General features: G+C 34.4%; 2 protein-coding genes across 12 annotated transcripts; both read right to left on the bottom strand.

Annotated features, from left to right (window-relative positions):
* Nucleotides 1-2282: 2282 nt before the first annotated feature.
* LOC137816284 (Tetratricopeptide repeat (TPR)-like superfamily protein) lies at nucleotides 2283-10332 on the bottom strand. Of its 6 annotated transcripts, none has more exons than XM_068619364.1 (13): nucleotides 9710-10332; nucleotides 9584-9626; nucleotides 9199-9400; nucleotides 8670-8777; nucleotides 8166-8348; nucleotides 7399-7842; nucleotides 6807-6902; nucleotides 6365-6538; nucleotides 5608-5835; nucleotides 4642-4785; nucleotides 4351-4539; nucleotides 3403-3522; nucleotides 2283-3028 (listed from the first exon to the last, which is right to left on the bottom strand). In XM_068619364.1, the coding sequence occupies exons 3-13, from the start codon at nucleotides 9370-9372 to the stop codon at nucleotides 2642-2644; spliced, it is 2247 nt and encodes a 748-aa protein (XP_068475465.1). In that variant the 5' UTR covers nucleotides 9373-9400; nucleotides 9584-9626; nucleotides 9710-10332; the 3' UTR covers nucleotides 2283-2641. The 6 variants fall into 6 exon arrangements, with proteins under 6 accessions (XP_068475465.1, XP_068475464.1, XP_090160445.1 ...); XM_068619363.1 differs by having other exon boundaries at nucleotides 9199-9383; nucleotides 9710-9917; XM_090304319.1 differs by having other exon boundaries at nucleotides 6807-6919; nucleotides 9199-9383; nucleotides 9710-9860.
* A 1577-nt stretch (nucleotides 10333-11909) lies between these two features.
* On the bottom strand, nucleotides 11910-18524 carry LOC137816280 (BTB/POZ domain-containing protein). Of its 6 annotated transcripts, none has more exons than XR_011081787.2 (13): nucleotides 18346-18524; nucleotides 17050-17940; nucleotides 16487-16807; nucleotides 15650-15877; nucleotides 15156-15317; nucleotides 14559-14771; nucleotides 14414-14461; nucleotides 14257-14315; nucleotides 13396-13528; nucleotides 12921-13001; nucleotides 12759-12839; nucleotides 12502-12607; nucleotides 11910-12407 (listed from the first exon to the last, which is right to left on the bottom strand). XR_011081787.2 is itself a non-coding variant. In XM_068619360.2 (13 exons), exons 2-13 carry the CDS (start codon nucleotides 17839-17841, stop codon nucleotides 12189-12191), a joined length of 2406 nt encoding a protein of 801 aa, XP_068475461.2. In that variant the 5' UTR covers nucleotides 17842-17940; nucleotides 18346-18524; the 3' UTR covers nucleotides 11910-12188. The 6 variants fall into 6 exon arrangements, 5 of the variants coding, with proteins under 5 accessions (XP_068475461.2, XP_068475460.2, XP_090160324.1 ...); XM_068619360.2 differs by having other exon boundaries at nucleotides 12502-12570; XM_068619359.2 differs by lacking the exon at nucleotides 18346-18524 and having other exon boundaries at nucleotides 12502-12570; nucleotides 17050-18130.
* Nucleotides 18525-18600: the final 76 nt, after the last annotated feature.

Below are 18600 nucleotides of genomic sequence, written 5' to 3'. Positions count from 1 at the left end.
ATAATTATGAGTTTAATAAGATAAAAATAGATATCGATTAATATGAGAAGTTATCTTTTAAAAAATCAATGATAACCAATTTTGATCGGGGTTGGAGAAAACTAAAAAATAGAGATTTTGTTTCTACAATAAAATATTGCTCACCATTAACAATTAAATGAGTGTAGTAAGAATTTTTTTTACAAAGAAACATATTAAGAAGTGATATTAAAGAAATTATTTATATTAAGTTTCTCATGTATCAAGCTAATTGTTTTTTCGGTATTATAATATATGTGAGAATTATCAATGGTAAGATTCACAAAACAAAAAAACTTTAAAATTACTTAAGAGATAAATTCAGTATTATATATTACATATTATTTAAAGCATTACATATAGATTACACTATATACTAAATTTAACATTATATATATAATGAATTATTATACCTTCATTAATAATAATAATAATATTAATTTAAATATTAATAATGTTATTAATATTATTAATGATATTAACATTATTAATAATATCATTATTATTAATTTAATAATAATATCAATAAATATTAATATTTTTATCAATATTATTAATATAATAATTAATATTATCAATATTCTTACTAATATCATTTTTAATATTATAAATATTATTATTTCTACCGACCAGTCCTTATTAATATTTATAACATTATCTACATATATGTATGTATGACCTACAGATCTAATACCTAAATATCTATATTCATAGACAAAATCAGGGAACAATTCCATTTATTTTCTCTAACTTTCAAATTAGCTATGAAAACTAATCATTACTTGACAAAGCAAATATCTTAAACTTTTTGATTGACCATAAGGACGGTGAATGAATTAATCAAAATGCTATGATATAAAAGTGATTAACGTACGATGAAAAGCAGCATAATGGAAACAAATCTATTACATACATCAAGTCACTCTTCTCTCTAAAGAAGATTTGGTGGAATTCCAACTCACTGAACTCTGTTTGCATGTCCATTATTTATCTGATACTATTTCTTCTTATTATGATATGATGATATAGGTCTATTCATCCATGGTAATCATCATCACCGTTGAATTTATTGTTTTCTTAAACCCTCCAAAAAGGTAAGGATAATTGGATCTGACAGATCATTGGAGGTTATTCTGTAAACTCAGACCTTACTGTGCAAGTGTTATAAGCCAGCAAACTGAGGTTGATCCACATGTACTCGTAATACTTTTAATTTTGAAACCTCATGGAACCATTCTTGATGCAAAACAGTATCTAAGCAAGCGGTTATGAAGTTGATGAAAGAAGAGAAGAACAAACATGATATCCAAGCACTAGGGAGTATTGGGAGACATTTTATCTTTTGGTGGGTCGATGATAACAACATAAAGTTACTAAACTTTATTTCCTTCATCTCTGCATTTATCATGATGTTTCTAAAGACAACGATTGCACCCAAATGTCATAATTTCCTCTCTTTAAAATAAAAGCGCACCTCTAAATCTAATCCACTAACAGCCACTCCTATTCCTTTTGACTTTTCCTCACACCAATTGTTTCTTTACTTCAAAATTAAACAGTTTCAAAACAAAATGCCCCATTTGGTTGCTTCTGCAACAATCACAACTTAATATTTTCTGATTATTTAAAGTCGTTATAAAGTAATTATAAGACCTATTTATACAAGTTGTAAAAAAATAGGGTTTGCTGTTACACTTGTTCTTTAAAAAGCTTTTTGAAGTTTCTTAGAAGTCCAGGAACCTACTTCTGTACGAAACTTGTTCAAACCATTAAACCATAATATACTCAGCTGAGAACTAAAACCTCTCCTGAAAGTACTAAAGTAGTCTTAACAGTAATCTTATCCAACATAAACATAATTGTCTCAGATAATACATAGACTTTGTAACATAGATAAATATCACGAGGGTCTCAATTTTAAAAGGCGTGGAAGTTTTTAATTCAGAGCTATCTCCAAATTTTAGTTGCATTATTTTTTTGAGCCGAATATAACATTCAAAGTAAATGCCAATAGTTCTAGAAGATAAATGTTAGCAACGAAAAATATGTACCAGTATAAACATTCAATCCCAAATGCGTGCATTCTTGCATGTTGACTTGTGGAAGGGGTTTAGGAAGTTCGTTAAGTTACTATAAAATCCTAAATCTTCATACTATTTTCATATACCAGACCAGCAAGAGGTGGCAAAGCAATCAGCGAGAAGAGAATTTAAAAGCCATTTCATGTTTAGGTACAATACATGATTCTGAATTATGGTAAAGTATTTCAATGTCAAATCGAATGTTAAACTAATTTTTATTTATCACGAAAAGACCGATAGTTTACTATAACTTATTGTTAAAAAGTATTGAGCACCAAACGTCAACAAGATTCAAATTTGGTGCAACTCAGAAAAGTTAAGTTCCAAAATGATCGGAACTTGTATCCTTATGATTAAAAAATTTAATTCCTGCGCAGAGCCGGAGCAATGACGACGGCCACGGTTGACAACATACATGTATGATACAGCCTCAGCCCGCGTCTCTCCACTACTGAACTGAGAACCTTTTTATGGAGGCTTCCCCAAAGACAGTGGTGTCCCTTTTAAAACTATCTAACCGGGTGTCTTCGTAACACTCGGGCTCACAATCGTTTTCCTTCCAGTCTTCTAGCCCACAGACTTTGATCAGCTGACTCGCAGATTGGGAATCCAGCTATGGCACACCATCTTAAATTCAACAACCCAACAGCAAATTCATCTTCAGAATCTTCAAATAACTTGAGTATCCGTGACTCAGAAGCCAAATCTTCAGACAGGATGAATTCATTCACAATTTTTTTCTTCTCTCCAAGTAGGTTGCCATCTTCAGACATCATACGCAAACTTAAAACCTGCAATGCTTCAATTGCTGTATTGTGGAAACCAGAATCTACATATGCAGAGAACACATAGCCGCATGTTCTTGGATCGGGGGGAACTTTTTCTCTGCGCATGCCCTCCACAATTAACTCAATTACATCAATCCTTCCCTAATTCATGGAAGAAATTAAATGACATTAGGTCACATTCTAAATTTTCCATAAAAAATGGATAAAATACACATCAGACTTTTAATAAGGATAGAATTTTTCTTTTCCTGAGCAAGCTAAGTGTGCAGAAATGAACTTGAGTTATAGTTAGTATTGAAAGGATTGTTTGTAATTGCGAGCTGTGGACACATGAATATTCTTTGATGTAATCAAATCACTCCATATTATCTTTAACTCACCTCCTCTAGTTGAACCATAAATATCATGAGTCAATCATGTAGCATTACAAATCCCTTAACCGAGGATTTTGGAACAGATTTCTTTTCTTTCACCCTTTATCCCCCTTATTGATTTTAATATGAAAGATGAAGTACCTTGTAACATGCTTGTTTAAGAACCGTATTGTACAGCAGTATATCAGGTTGGATGCCATCCAATATGACTTGTTTCAAAAGATTCAGGGCTTCATCAAAGTTCTCATCTTCCAACAAAATCTGAAGCAAACAAACTCCGTATCAAGTTGGGATACACAGTTCTAAAATAAATTTACAGGTTGAATAAGACTGATGTCGTGGCAACTCATGAACAAAAGAGTAAATATATCAGCACATGCACAATGAATGACAGGTGATACAACCATTAGTTTTTCTTTTTACAGTAATACAGCCATTAATTATAACCCAAATTTCATGATGACCAGCAGTCAGATGCATGATGTCAGTAAGTAAATTAGTGTCCTCTCAAGACAAAGTAAAATTAGTTATAGGATCAAATTGAACCAAAGCTTGATGATCTAGAAGAAATCCATGCTTTCCTTAGGTAGTTACTACATATTATTCTTAATCCCAATGCCTTAGCCATTACATATCTGAGAAGTGATTTAGTGTATTTTGTACTTTCAAACTCCATCCAGCCTAAGATGTTCATTGTCTGATGGTATAGTATAAAAAAGACAATGCATCCTGCACTTTGAACATAAAGAATGTAACTTAGGAGAGATCTGCATAAAGGCTCCTGAAGCACCATTTCAACAAAATGTCATCGCTTTATTAAGTAAATGCTACTAATTCTGCATGAATGACGTAAATAACATGCAAATTATGAACTAGTAGAAACATTTAACACCAAATGCACGCCTTTGTCAATTGTCACTTGCAGGTTAACTAAACTTGTTGGTTGAAGGGATTAGGAAGTGCATCAAGACTACTATAAAATCATAAATCTGCGCATTTCACTCTTTTGACATAAAATCAAGTACAATGCAAAATCTTTGACAAAATAATAATATGGGCCAGACTATCAGAGATTAAAATGAAAAGAACCTTAATGATAGCGGTATATGTACATATCACTGGGCAAAACCCTTTCCGTATCATCGTTGAAATCAGCAAACAAGCAGATCTGTAACTTTTTAGGATGGTACAACAGTTAATCATTATATTGTATGTTTCAGAGTCAGGGTCGCAGCCACATAACTTCATCTTCTTGAAAATTGCAATCGCCAAATCACTCTGTATCATGTGGAAAACCTCATATTCCAGCCAGGGATGCATAATAACTCACTTCACAAAGTAGGTGTCGAAATTCAAAGTAATGATGTATGAGTCACTCACTTCTTTGGCTTTGACAAGATAATGTAACACTGTGTTGTAAATATGTGTTCCCAATGAAGGATTTCTATAAATGAAAAGATTCTCTGCCACGTGTAAATACTGGATCATCTCTCTTATCATCCCTTCTTCTCCAAGGGCTCTAACCTGAAAAGACAGAATGAACATGGCCAAGACATAAGCAATGTAAATGAACAAGATACCACTCATATCTTACCCTAATCAAAGTGATCTTTTGCATCTCTTAAACTTTATGGCTTTACTCATAATATCAACATTATAGTTGGATCACTTATAAGAGTACTGTCACCAAAAAAATCATTTCCCTATTAAATGAGGTTGGATTCATGGATTGGGTGACACCATCACTTTTACCAAAAACACTTCTTTTAAAAGTTCATCTGCATATAGGTCTTAATGATTTCACTAAAAGATTCATCCTTTAATTTCCTACACATCTGTTTAAAGGGTAGTGTAATCACAGGAACTCTTTTTATTTCTTTGATACACCATTTAAGGCAAAAATTCTGTTGTTTTTTCCTCGAGGTATTCTAGTAATACTAAGTTCAAATCTTCCATATCTAGTATTCTCGTATTTGCTGGCCATTAATCAGCACTACAAAGCATGTGGCATTTCAGTATTTGCTGCCCTTCTGATCACAAATAACACCTAAAACATTTCTTCATTTCATTCAGACAGCTTGAATCCTGTGATTTTCAACTTTCTTAATTACTAAATAGAACAGGTAAAACGGATTGGCATGGTTATGATACACAGAGGGACTAACAAATCCATATTCTAGTACAAAACCTTTTTAATTTTAACATTAATTGCACCCCAGAACATGTTACTGACCACTGAGTTGAATCCCTCCTCATTTTCTCAATCACATATACAAGTTATTCATAGATTTGAACAGAAGAAAAACCCTCCAGATATGTGAAAAAGGAGATATCAATGAAACTTACTATGTTTTTTATTGAAAGATGACTGTGCTGAATGCCATTTGTGGCCATATATTTTTCTATAGCATTTATTCTTTTAGCAGCATCCACCTGTGACAGTATATTACTGTCTTCATAAGGGGCATTTACAACACCAAATAACGAAAATAGAAGCTCACAAGTCCTGATATTAGGCAAAACTTTTTTCTGCTTCATCTTGGCAAACACTTGCACAGCACGTTCAGGTTGATTCTGCAAATTTATCAGATAAACAAAATGTGCATGTATAAATTCAGTTGCTCATCTTAATTGGTGCTCAACAGCCCATTGATGAAATAAATAACTTCACATCACATTGCCACAAGTCCAAACCAAACAGTAACAAAGCTCATAATGGTAAAAATAAAACACCCATTGTTTGAAGGATCTTGTTTTATTAACTGTGTTAGAAAAAAAATTTGTTCAGGATTATGAAGTTTCCTCATTTCATTTTTATGTACATTTAATAATTACGGTACTATCGTACATCACCTCCTATTTTACAAGCAAATTATTCAAAACTTTAAATAGGATATGAAAGTACATGTATTGGACTGACTCAGTCACATATTTTAGGGTTTTACCGACCCTTCCTCTCACTCAACATATAACACCCGAATTAGCTATTTTTGAAAAGTCTTATTAAAGAATATAGTTAGGACTTTAGGTAAACTAATTACAGTCTTACAGACAATAAAATGGTATATGGGAATTCTGTTTGAAATTTCATATTTGTGCTCACCAATTCATTGCATGATGCTAGTAAAGCATTATAAGGATGTGGATATAGACATTCGGAAATCTGATTCAGAAAAGCCTCAGCTAAATCTAACTGTTGTGTTTTGCTGCATGTGATTGAAAGTGTTGCTAAAGTTGAATCATTTGGCTTCAAATTCTTCTGCTGCATTTTTTTCAACTGCATATTAAACGAAAATAATATAAGGCCAAGAAAAATTTTCAGTAATTAACTTGAGTATCCGCAATCACGAGACCATATAACTGACAAACTAGATCTCGCATCAGATTCCAATTGGACATGATTTGAGGTTCTATTTGACCTAAACTTAAGTGATCAAAATTTCTGGACAGAACTCCCACAGATAGCAGTCTGCTCAAAGAATAAATTAAGAAAAAATATAATAAAAACAAGTGATTCTGGACATAATGATTGTCGCTGAACTCACCACTTCTATGGCATCCCCAAGACTTCCATGGGAAGCAACTGCTTTAATAATGCCATTATATGAATGGCAGGATGGCTGCAAACCGAGATTTTCCATCTGAACAGAGAAGCGCCCTTCAAGATGTTAAAATACATTAATATAAACGTTGTCAATGGATAAAATTCAAAAAATTCCCTTAAACTTTCATAACCCAAGAAATTTATTTATACTAAAAAATTGTGAAAGGAGGATATATAAGGAGATGGTAATATTGATATTCATATGTTATTGAGAATCAACTAACAGAAGCTTTCAATAATTGAAATCTTAGGGGATCTGAAGTCTTAGAATTTAAAATTTAACATTCTCTGACTATGTAGAGAACCTTTCACCTATGAAGCACAAACTGATAAATACAAAACTGCACATGTTTAACAGGTGTCAGGAAGGTTTTAGGGTCCATGTCGGAAACATGAGACATTTCAAAGAGGAGAGGTGTCATTGCTTCATAACCTTTTTCAATTACAAAATCTAGGAGAAAAATATTTTAATCTACATGACCTGTGTTAGATGGAGCATTACGGAACATGTAAAAGCTCAGTGAAATATATACCTGTAAGATAAGCTTCCTTGCAAGTATATAATTCTTTTGGTTTGCACACCCGTGTATTATGTCATTAAAGGACCACCTCAACGCCTTCACAAGTAGTGAGTGTTCTTCTCCATTCAGCCCATCTAATTCAGCACTCATACAAGAGTCCAATTTTTTTATCTCCTTAAAGTCTGATATGGTTAAGCCTAGCCCCTTATTTGAAGGCACAGGGATGTCCATTCTAGTAGAATACAACTTCCCATAAACTGTTTTAGCAATAGAAATGTTTCCCCTGACCGCTAATGACACCATTTGTTGTAGAGTTTTACAAGCAGATTCTAAATCTCCTAACCTTGTAAATGACCAAATGAATCTACGCAGAGCAATGATACTCATGCTATAGTTTTTCACATACTCCTGCCAAACAAGATGGGCTGCTGGCAAGTCTTTCAGCAAAACTGCAAGCTGAGAAACAGGGTAAGTTCAGTGATAGATGTCCTATGAAAAAAAGAGAAAACATTCAAGCACATTAAACCAGAGAAGAACAGGTCCTGGTGCAAACTAGCACGTTTTGTAACTAATACTATCAAATCAAGAAGATTCTCTTTAGTCCAGATCAAGTGGTTCACCTTGAATCACATATCTACATATAAATGCTTTCGGACTCAATAATCTGTCAAATAAAACAACTTTAACAGCTAAACAGACAATACTTTTCTCAAAAAGAGTAAATTTCTTTTCTATTCACAACTATAATAGAATGATGCTAGCACTTTATGTTTGCGCACCTTGAGAAGCTCAGTGTATGTAACTTCACTCTTCCCTACCATCTTCTTTTCCATTAAGTCCAAACATTTGTTTGCTAGAATTAGACTCTGCATTTTCGAGCAGGATCCTAAGAGACTATTGTAAAGTGGGAGAACTGGATAGAGACATTGACTTCCTCCAAGAAAATCCATGATATCAAAGGCCTGAACATAATACAACAGGTAGACATGAGAAAAAAATAAAACTCTCGCAGCTAAGATGAAGCTGATTTACTAATAACTGCCTCATATACATCATTTGACATACAATTTAATGTCATGATAAAGCATCCATATATCATATGGAATTGTATTTTCAGAAAGAAAGAAAAACTTTTTTTTTCTAAAAAAACCCTGAAAATGTAGTGGGTTAATCCAAAATCAATGCCCTTAGCATAACCCCTTTACACAATACGACACCCAAGAAGAAAAGGAGCATGAAGGGAAATTTTACTAAATATATTTCATGAATAAAACTAATATTACCTCCTCCAAGTAACCCCCTTTACAAAGGGCCTGCATCATAAGAGATGAGCATGTATCGTTCATTCTAACACCTTTTAACTCCATGAATCTCCAAATCTCCATTACAAACTGCAAAATATAAAAAAGTGAAGGAATAAATTTGACATTCACAAAAGGTTCTACCATAACTCATGGTCAGAGACTTTCAAGGAAAGTGTGCATCCAACTCACACAGGAGAACACATACATTTGTTATTAGCTAATTTCACATGACAGAGACTTTCAGTAATAGTGCAGGTAGAAGCTAATGATACATTGACGAGAATCGGGATTGGATCAAGTTGTGGAAGTGTTAAGGATATATATAAATACTAGAACTCTAGTTAGAATCATATTTGGTCTCATACATTTATAAAGAAATGCTTAAAGCAAACTTTAACATGTTGATTTTGCAAAAAGATAAAATAAAAAGCGGCAGGGGAATAAAAAAATGAAATTTTAGTATTAGGAATCCAGAAATAAAGAATTGGTTATTTAGGAAATAGCATACCACTGGATCAGGAGAGCGTGCACAAAACTTAAAAATATGAAGAAAATCGTCAGCTGTTAATGACTGGGTTCTGGAACCAAAATCCAAAAGTAAGTCCGAAGCCTTCTTTCTCTGACCCGAGCAGAGTGCCTTAAGAACTTGCAACTGCATAGATGGTTCTGCTGCAAATTCCATAAATTTTGGACCTGCATTTTGTTATATACTACGATACCACGTGTTAGGCGAATGAAATTTATCGAGTGACAAATTATGAAGATATACAAGTGCAACATTTATGAAAAGATACGTAAAAAAAAGTGATTGAGCTGCAATTGAACTGCTATGTGAACAGAAAAGCTATGTATCTTAAATAAATGAAGATAGTGGTGAAATGGAGAATACATACCTGTTGTGGAGGTGCGATTTTGAGAGAAGAGAAATTGAGCACCCTACAATTGAATAAGCGGAAAGAAGCGTTTGGTTAGGTTAGAATTGGAAAGAGAAAAAATAAAAATGGCGGAAAAAGATGTACATGATGTTGATGCCACTTAGATTTACAAAGTGAAATTGAGCGCAGAAAAACCCTTGCTCTGAATCTATGCATATGCATGCTTCGCTTTCGCTTTCACTTGTTAAGCAGCAGAGTGAGGAAATCCCTCTGCTTCATAACTTCCACTGCGTCTGGGTTTCATGCTTTGATCTCCACCAGTAAAGGTAGCTCTGGGCCCGCTCTGGGCCCGCTGCCGGCCCACAGATGTGTTCTCTCGGACTCTTTCTTCCTACCCTCCATACCTTCATGTGCCACCCGATACTAAATATGAAAATACCATTTTATCCTTTTTTTTCACCCCCTTGAATTTGAAATAATAAGTCTATGGATTATGTAATCTGGATAAATTCCGGATTACATAATTCGGAAGTCAAATTCATATTTAGAAAAAACTTCCAGATTACATAATTCGGAAGCTAATCTTATGTATGGAAAAGACTTCCAGATTATGTAATCCGGAAGCTAATCATAAAAGACTTCCGGATTACATAATCTGAAAGCTAATTTTGAATCTAAAAAAAGACTTCTGGATTATGTAATCCGAAATATTGAAAAGGGTATTTTTGGAATAAGAAAAGTTTATGGGCGTGTTGTTCTCTCGTTCTAGTCCGAAAAGCATTTTTTTAAGGATAAAATGATTTTTTCCAATTTATGGGGTGCTAGGAAGAGCTAGGGAGGTGCAAAAACAAATAGTTTGTTACTTGTTATGTCACACTTACACTCATCCATTTCCTTCCTATTGGGCTCGGACCTTTAGACATTTTTTGGGATGTTTCTTCCTGCACCCCATCAAAAACATGAAATAAAGAAAATGATCTTGGGATGGTTTTTACTCTTCCAGAATGTCTATTATGGGAAACAACTTTGAATTATGGAGCATATGGAATGGATTTTTTCGCTTCTGGAAACCCCATTCCCAGAAGACAACTTTCCCTTTTGGAGCATCACATTCCAAAATGCATTTTTTCGCTTATGAATTTCCAATTCCATAAAATTACATCATGAAAAGTAAAATGAAGTGAAGTTACATTGTTGTCAGATGTCGGTTCTAGAAGCGATATGTACCAAATAGTATGATCAATGTAACATTGTCTTTATGTTGTTGTGTCACACAAATGACCATTACCAATAAATTAAATACTTTCAGTGAGACATTGTGTTGATCAGTCCACATTACTATCCACCTTTGATGGAATTCTGGTCAATATTTGTTTGTTTTACTTTTCATATTCTTTATACAGCTAATATAAGTTTAATGGATCGTACCTTATTGAAACCCAAATTGTCGCATTACCCAATCAACTTGATGAAATTCATTGGTGGCAAAATAGATAAGATGAATTACTACCTTAATAATAGGAGAAGCTTCAACAATGATTAAGGGAGCAATGTCGTTTCTACTAGAAAGAGACCACTAAAACCGCAAAAATTGTCATTAGTATAAGATAAAAAATGTTGTTAAGATTGGATGTAAGTTTGATTTCATTAAGAACATGTTTGGACTATTGTTGATCAAAGGTCTTCCTTATTAAACTCATTATACTCAATAAGTGGATGTTGCATTTTTTACCATTTACAAGACCACCTTATATAAACAACATATATATTATAAAACCGTATGTATTAATATTAACATTAATAATCTCGTATAAAAGTCGTGTAAACATATCACAACTTTAGTTTAATATAAAAACAAAAGTTATACCAACATAACACAATCTCATATAAAAGCAAACAAATATCGATTAACATCTACGATATCATTCCATTTTATCGAATTAATAAAAAAAGTCATGTGGATCAAACACGACTTCTCCTTCCATACTAAATCTCCTTCCACACTAAAGTCATGTCAAAGCATGACTTAACTTCCAGAAATCCAAACTTCCAAAAATCCAAACTTGTTTCATGCATGTACAACTTCTTTACCGTAAAGTAAAGTCATATCATGCTGACACAACTTATCCATTTGCATAATCTTTTCAAAATCCACCGATTTCAATTTTCTTATAAAATTGAACCAATTCAATTAAAAAATCACTATTTATCCTTATTTTCGATATCAATAAGAGAGAATACAATTGACTCAGTGCAGTTAACATTAACTCATATATAAGGTAAGTTATCGAAACTTTAAAATAAATATTTCAATTTACATATTTGCGTGATTTATTGCTATCAATTGAATATAAAATTTATCAATTTAATTTACCTTCATTGTTATTGAAAATCGAAGTTTCTTCTCCAGCTATTTTCTTAAAAGACGCGGCGAAGAAGGGCAACTTCTATAACTAATTCTCTTGTAATCAAATTTAAATGATGAAATAAAAAAAAAAAACTACAATTAAATTGTGAAACTTGATTTCTCTTCCATGACTTAAGCAAACCATAATGTACACGAGGAGGTGAATCGTATGTATTTTGGGGAAGTATGGTGTGTTTTGGCATAACCAAAAGCGTTTCAGAGGAAGTAGCCATAGAGCTCCAAGTAACAAATGCAGAAATTCCAGGGATTGGTTGCATCGGTGGTGGGTCCAGTGAGAACTACCCGGAAATACCTGAAGGGAAGCAGAGCGTTGGGGCCAACTATCGGCCAAGAGGCAAACTGACCAGGTTTACATACACTCCGATCGTTTTCATGGACCCACAAATTCGTCCAGCTCTTCCCCTCCTGTGAGCCCTGAATTTTTTACACACCATAACTATTTAATCTTTCCCTTCAACAGATAACAATAATGAGACAGAAACCCTCCACAGAGCAAGAGACTGTTTACCTGAATGTTCCAAAATCTGGGGAAGGCCTTGGAACCGTCCTGCCTTAGAGTATAGTAGTTGCACATAAGCTGCATCCATCGATTTTATTCAGAATGTTCATTACATCTAAGAAGTAACGATCCATTCATATTGATAAATGAGGTTGGAGAGTGGTAGTAAAATCTTCAAGCATCCACTTGCTCAAAGTGCATGACCAAATGCGAGTACTATTATTGAATAGTAGTAAACATACATACATAATCAGTATATTGCATACCTGATGATCTTGGCCAAGATCAACCATCCACCAGGTACAATTCTGCCCATTTTCCAAGCGGGGCCCAGCAAAACATGTTCCCTGCCATAGCCACATGAAGTTAGATGCCATACAACAAAATAAGAGTTCAATAGTCAATTGTAGTTAAAATTTTTAGCATACCTGGTAGGTTCTAGAGACCAAAACCTTGGGATCAGTGTATCTTGAGTGGGGGCTGCTGGCTGTTATGGTAATTTTTCTTTGCTGCCACACAAGGGAAAGGGAATGCATAAACAGTTCATTCGTAAGACCTTAGCATAAAGACTCCTAGAGAAAAGAAGACTTAATTTCTCATTTGGTTCCTCTAACTATACAATCTCTAGGTTTTTATGTCCTTGTACCTAAAAGGTACTCCTTTTGAGTTCCTACACACAAACCTTTTTAACATGTTTTATTATGCACATACGTCTTTTAATCTGCTTTAGTCCCTACAATTTTGGACAAGAGGACTTAAAAGGAACTAAAAAGTGTATTCATTGTAGAGACGAAAATAAGTAGTTTTTAGGAATGAAAACTAAAACATAAAGATTGTATATGATATAATAAGTTATTTAACCAAATAAAAATTGAGGGGGGAAAAGATAAACTAGAATTCTACCTCTGCCAAGAGAGGATTAACCCAAGGGTGTTCACCATAGGACGTGCCAGCAAAGTACAGAACTCCGTGGTCATCCCCATCGCAAATATACTGGAGTTCCTTGTAACTGGACCGTCTATGTTGGAATCGAACACTAAAATGAAATGTAGTGTAAGTTAACTATTGTTAGACGTGTTCTTCTCTAGGAAAAGAAAAATCTGAGAATAATTCATAACGTAAATAGAAAAGTGATTAGTCACAACTAAAAAGTTCAAAAACTTATAAAGCAAGCTAACAACTCCAAATACTCCCAAGTTGTTATCCAAGTAATCCCATTTCGGATAAGAACGCCAATTTAGTTTAGAAATACTTAGAAAGCCCTAAGTGGCCAACAAACTAATAAGTACCTTATAATACCATCCTCATATCATAAACTTATATCATATATTTATTTTCAGTTTTCCATAGTCCACTCTTCTAATATTTCTTTCCCATATCCATTATTGTCCCTACTCCAAACTCACCAGCAAGGGCCCTAGAACGGCTATCTGGAGGAGGAAAACAAGGATAGAAGAAGAGGAAGGATAGAGTATGAAGCTTGAGAGAGAGAGAGAGTGTCATCCAATAGACTGTCATCAAAATTCTTGTATGAATCTTGAATAGAAATCCCCTCTATAATCGAAATGGACCAATAAGTTTGTTTAAAAAAAATGAGAATAACTCAGAATTAATGAATCCAAATTCATACTACAATACTTAATAGAGTAAAGATGATTTTCACAACCAAATAAGCTATTGTTATTTTCTAGAAAGGTTACAATCTAGATGTTAAAAGGTCCCCAATGAAGAAGCTGAGGAAGCAAACTAAGGTGAAGAACTTACTTCTCTTCATTCTCTAGCCCTGCCAGCCCACATTTAACAAAATTGATTGCCTCATTAACCTGTAACAAATAACATAACAGAATAGTTATTCAAACTAAGATTTACACAAATCACATTACACATACAGCCTGAATTGATTCGAAGACAGCAAGCTTACAAGAGTTTGGAAAACAGGGATATGCTGACCAATGTTGCTATTCTGCAACTGCACATTAATTACAACAATATAACATTATAGTTAGAACAAGCAAATACTATTTATTTAAGGTGTTCATAGATGTCTCGATGCAAAGATTACCAACCTTCTCAAGTAAGGAATATTGTAGTAGTGGAAATCGCACAAACGGCAACAAGTCATGGACTAACTGAAGCCTCTCATCAAAAAGGAGTTCAGATTTTGAATTTACTATTAACTGATCCACCACTTCCCACCCAAATAATTCTTTAGAATTCATGCCAAACATTAGAATTGCATTAAGGACTTTCTCTTCAGATGTTACTGTCAGATCTGGATGCTGCAAAATCCAAATATGGATCAAGAAATTATCAGTCAAATGACCTAATATTACAAAATTAGACCCCTGGGATAGACATTTTGCTGATGTATAAATTATATCTAATCTAGTATTCAGGGGATTTGAAGAGAAATTATATCTAAAATTCTCAGATAAAATGGCTTAGGCCTCCTCAAAATTTCATATGCTGGAAGTCAATAAAATCATGTTTTTAACTTCAATGGCATGTATAGATAAGTAGATCTTCAATCCTTTATTCTGTATGCCACGCTACTGACAATAATTTTCTGCTTTAGATTAAGCCAATGTAGATGCATGGCCTCTAGAATATTATGTGTATTCCTTGAATTTAACAAAAAATGAGCAACTTGACAAGAAACACACCTTAATGATATTGATTAAAGTTGTCTCATCTAACAAAACAAAGTCAGTACTCGCACTGATATAATAGTCAAAGTTCATGGAAATTCTCCTCTGCAATGATTCTTTAATAATTCGGCATGATGGGATTGAAGAAACCACTTGGAGGAGTGGACATACAGAGTCCTGCAACAAAGTTCAACGGTTAGGTTCAAAGGCCACGGTATTATTAGTTGCCAAATTTGTCTGCTTCCTCCATTCAATTTGTGTGTAACAGAAAAACTTTGTTGTATGACCTTCACCCAATAGAAGAACTTCATCCCTGCATATTATATGTTGACGAGAAGTATCAATATCTTAGAATTGATTACTATAAAATGTATCTCTTCTTTCGTTTTCACAACTCTGAAACCGCAACTCTCTTCTCCAAACAGTTATTTCAAGTGGCATCCACAGGATAAATGATTCTAACTTCCAAATAAGTACTGATTTCCGTTGAGTGAAGATTACCAAACTACCTCTGAGAGACATTCTAAAAGCATTTTGCAGCATTCTTGTTGAAGAAAAGTCACTCCAAATTGATCAGCTAATAAAAGGAGTTGGAGCAACAAAGCACCAGAATCTATAACATTGTCATGCAATTGCCCATCGTATAAACAGTCAAGCATAGCCCTGAAAGCTTCTGGTGGCACATCCCTTAAAGTAACCTCCGATGACATGCTTTCACTCATTCCATTTGTGAACATCTGATAAAGTAACAGGATCTTTAACTAATAGCTCACATTGACAGTTGCAAAAATACATAACCACTACGTAAAACATAGCATAGATGTTACTTACATAGAGAGAAATTTATGATGCATAAAGATAAGACAAATACTTGTTTAAATTGCATTGCAAAGACACACGTAGAACACACTGGACAATGAATAAATTTACAACAGTATTGAGGTGTACATTAATTAACCTCACAGAATTAAATTTGTAACAGGGCATGTTGAATAACTTGATTCAGTGCTAAAAATTGAAAATCGTTTTATTAACCAGATTGTATTTGTTAGTCATTCCTTCGACCTCAGAAAGTCAAGTTGTTACCAGAAGATATACCTCCACTGTAGAAAAAAAATTAGGAGACTTGGAATTTGGAAACACTCTTTCAAGGTTTCGCTGAGTATATAGTTCTTCACTTACAAACTTAACTCTCTTATAATTAAGTTTAACTAAGTTAATACTTCCTCCATAAAAGTAGAAACTTAATCCCTAGGTAAAATCTTACTTCTGAGAATCTTAAAAAAACACCCCCACCAGAGGGTGCATCTAACATTAAATCTGACAAGATTGTGAAATTGGCTCACCCGAGCAAAGGGGATACTCCATAAGCTCAGAACAATTTTATGTGCTCGTGCAATGAGCCCATAACTCTCAATGTAGATGCTTACATCACTGAACTGGCCTGTTAATTTCAATTGTCTCAGTTGATGAATGCTGATAGGAAGTGAGGGCAAAGTTGAATGAGGTCGGATAGATGGATACGTCAGCTCCACATTCTTGTCCGTGCCCAACAACGTCTTATCTAGCTTGAACCGTTCCATAGTCTCTTCACACTGCTTCACCAGTGGCATCACTTCAAACTGTATACTTAAAGCCCTCAAAGAACCAAGTTGTTCCTGTGGAATCTACATGATACAAAGACACAACTACCTTAAGAATATAAATATGAACAGCAATTTGACGGGTACAACATATCAAATTAAATTAAAATCACCAAGAAAGAAGTGAGATAACCAGTTTGACAGTCAAAAACTTACCATGGTGATAAAAAAATAAATATGAATGTACACAGAAAACTGATGATCTCAATTTCCACGTTTAACATCAACAATAGCAAATACAAAACTAATAAGGTGTGAACCTCTACCTGGGTCCAGCCAACGTAGATGTAGTGAAGCAGTGCATGGAAAAGCGGATACGGTACTGTGGGTATGTTGATGACAAATGAGGAGGAGCATACAGGAAAGTTTCCAGATGCAGCTAAAATTGCCTTGTGAGAAGGAACAGGCTTCTCCTCTTCACCAACTATGAATAACACATCAGACAAGTCCCAACTCTCAAGAAAATTTTTGAGCCCCCATTTGTCATAATCCATGTGTTTGTAATTGTAAGAGTCTGCGGCATCAAGCTCATCCTCCACTTGATAATCACCAAAAACAACATGCTTCGAAAGGGGCATATGAGTATGTGTTAAAGACAAGACATTAACATTTCTATACTTAACATGTTTGTCCCAGCTGCTGAGGCCAATATACTGAACATTACAATTGGGACAAGAATCCAGCCACTGGAAAACAACATCCTGGAAAGGGTATTTGCCATGGCCTATGCTAATCAAGCCATCGTAGATGCTTATCCAGTAACTCTGAAAGGAGGAGGAGCAGCAAAGGCCAACCCCTGCGATGTCGACAACAGCTTTTCCATTGACCTCAATTCTGAGTCGGCGATTCCTGTGACTCCCCAATATGATTGTGTAGTGAGGACTGCTATCTCTTTTATAATGGTAGCCCTGGCTTCCCACATTCTCCCGGAAAACCAGTGTAACATCATTGCAGGCGAATGCTTCAAAGGCTACACAACCCCGACCCGCTTCCCGAAATTTCAAATCCTCTCTCCAGGCGCACTCAAATGGCGGCACGGTGAGAAACTTAGCCGACATGTTTATTCTTCGACACAGCAAAGTAGCAACCAATATGCAAAATTTGGGAATGGATGGGTAATGTAATGTTGGAGTGTGAGAAGGAACGAGAACAGTTAACTACAAAACAAACATCACTGTCTGAATAAAAGATAAATTGCCAGAAACAGGCTACTAGAAGTTTTCAGACTTGACCCCAAACAAATAATAAAGGCATAAGAAACAAGGAAAATAGAAATAGAAGGAGTTGTTGGGTGGATGAATGGATCCCATTCTCAATCCTACGCCACATCCTTATCCAAACAAATACAAACTAAAAGCATGAAATATCTATGCTGACTAAGATCCTCGTAAGGAAAATGAACATAAATGATTTCGTAAACAACACTGATTGTCATGTTGTGCGTATCTTTGCCTGATTGGAAATGAGTAGGACCATCCTCGTCAGCTAATTGCTCGGTCTCAGCCTCACCATTCATATTTCACATCAAAACTTTAATTGTTAGTTTGTTAAAACAAAATTACCTTCCGTACTGCTCAATCGCCATGGATTTTTGTTATGGAGCTATGGCACCGTCGCGCAATCACCCTGCCTCTGGCTGTGGCTCTGTCACTGCGTTGTCGATCATTCCCTCACACCCCCACTTTTGATGCCCTGTCAGATCTCGATCATTTCATCTTTTCCTAAATTAAACTATTAACACATTTTTATTACTATTACTAAATCAAATTTATTAAAATTACACTATTATAAAATATAATTTAAATTTTCTTATAAAT

This window comes from Phaseolus vulgaris, chromosome 1 (genome assembly GCF_051622355.1).
Source record: "Phaseolus vulgaris cultivar YP4 chromosome 1, ASM5162235v1, whole genome shotgun sequence".
In the NCBI taxonomy this organism is placed as follows: Eukaryota; Viridiplantae; Streptophyta; class Magnoliopsida; order Fabales; family Fabaceae; genus Phaseolus; species Phaseolus vulgaris.
Note: the sequence above shows the minus strand (reverse complement) of the source record. Positions and strands in the feature narration are given on the sequence as shown.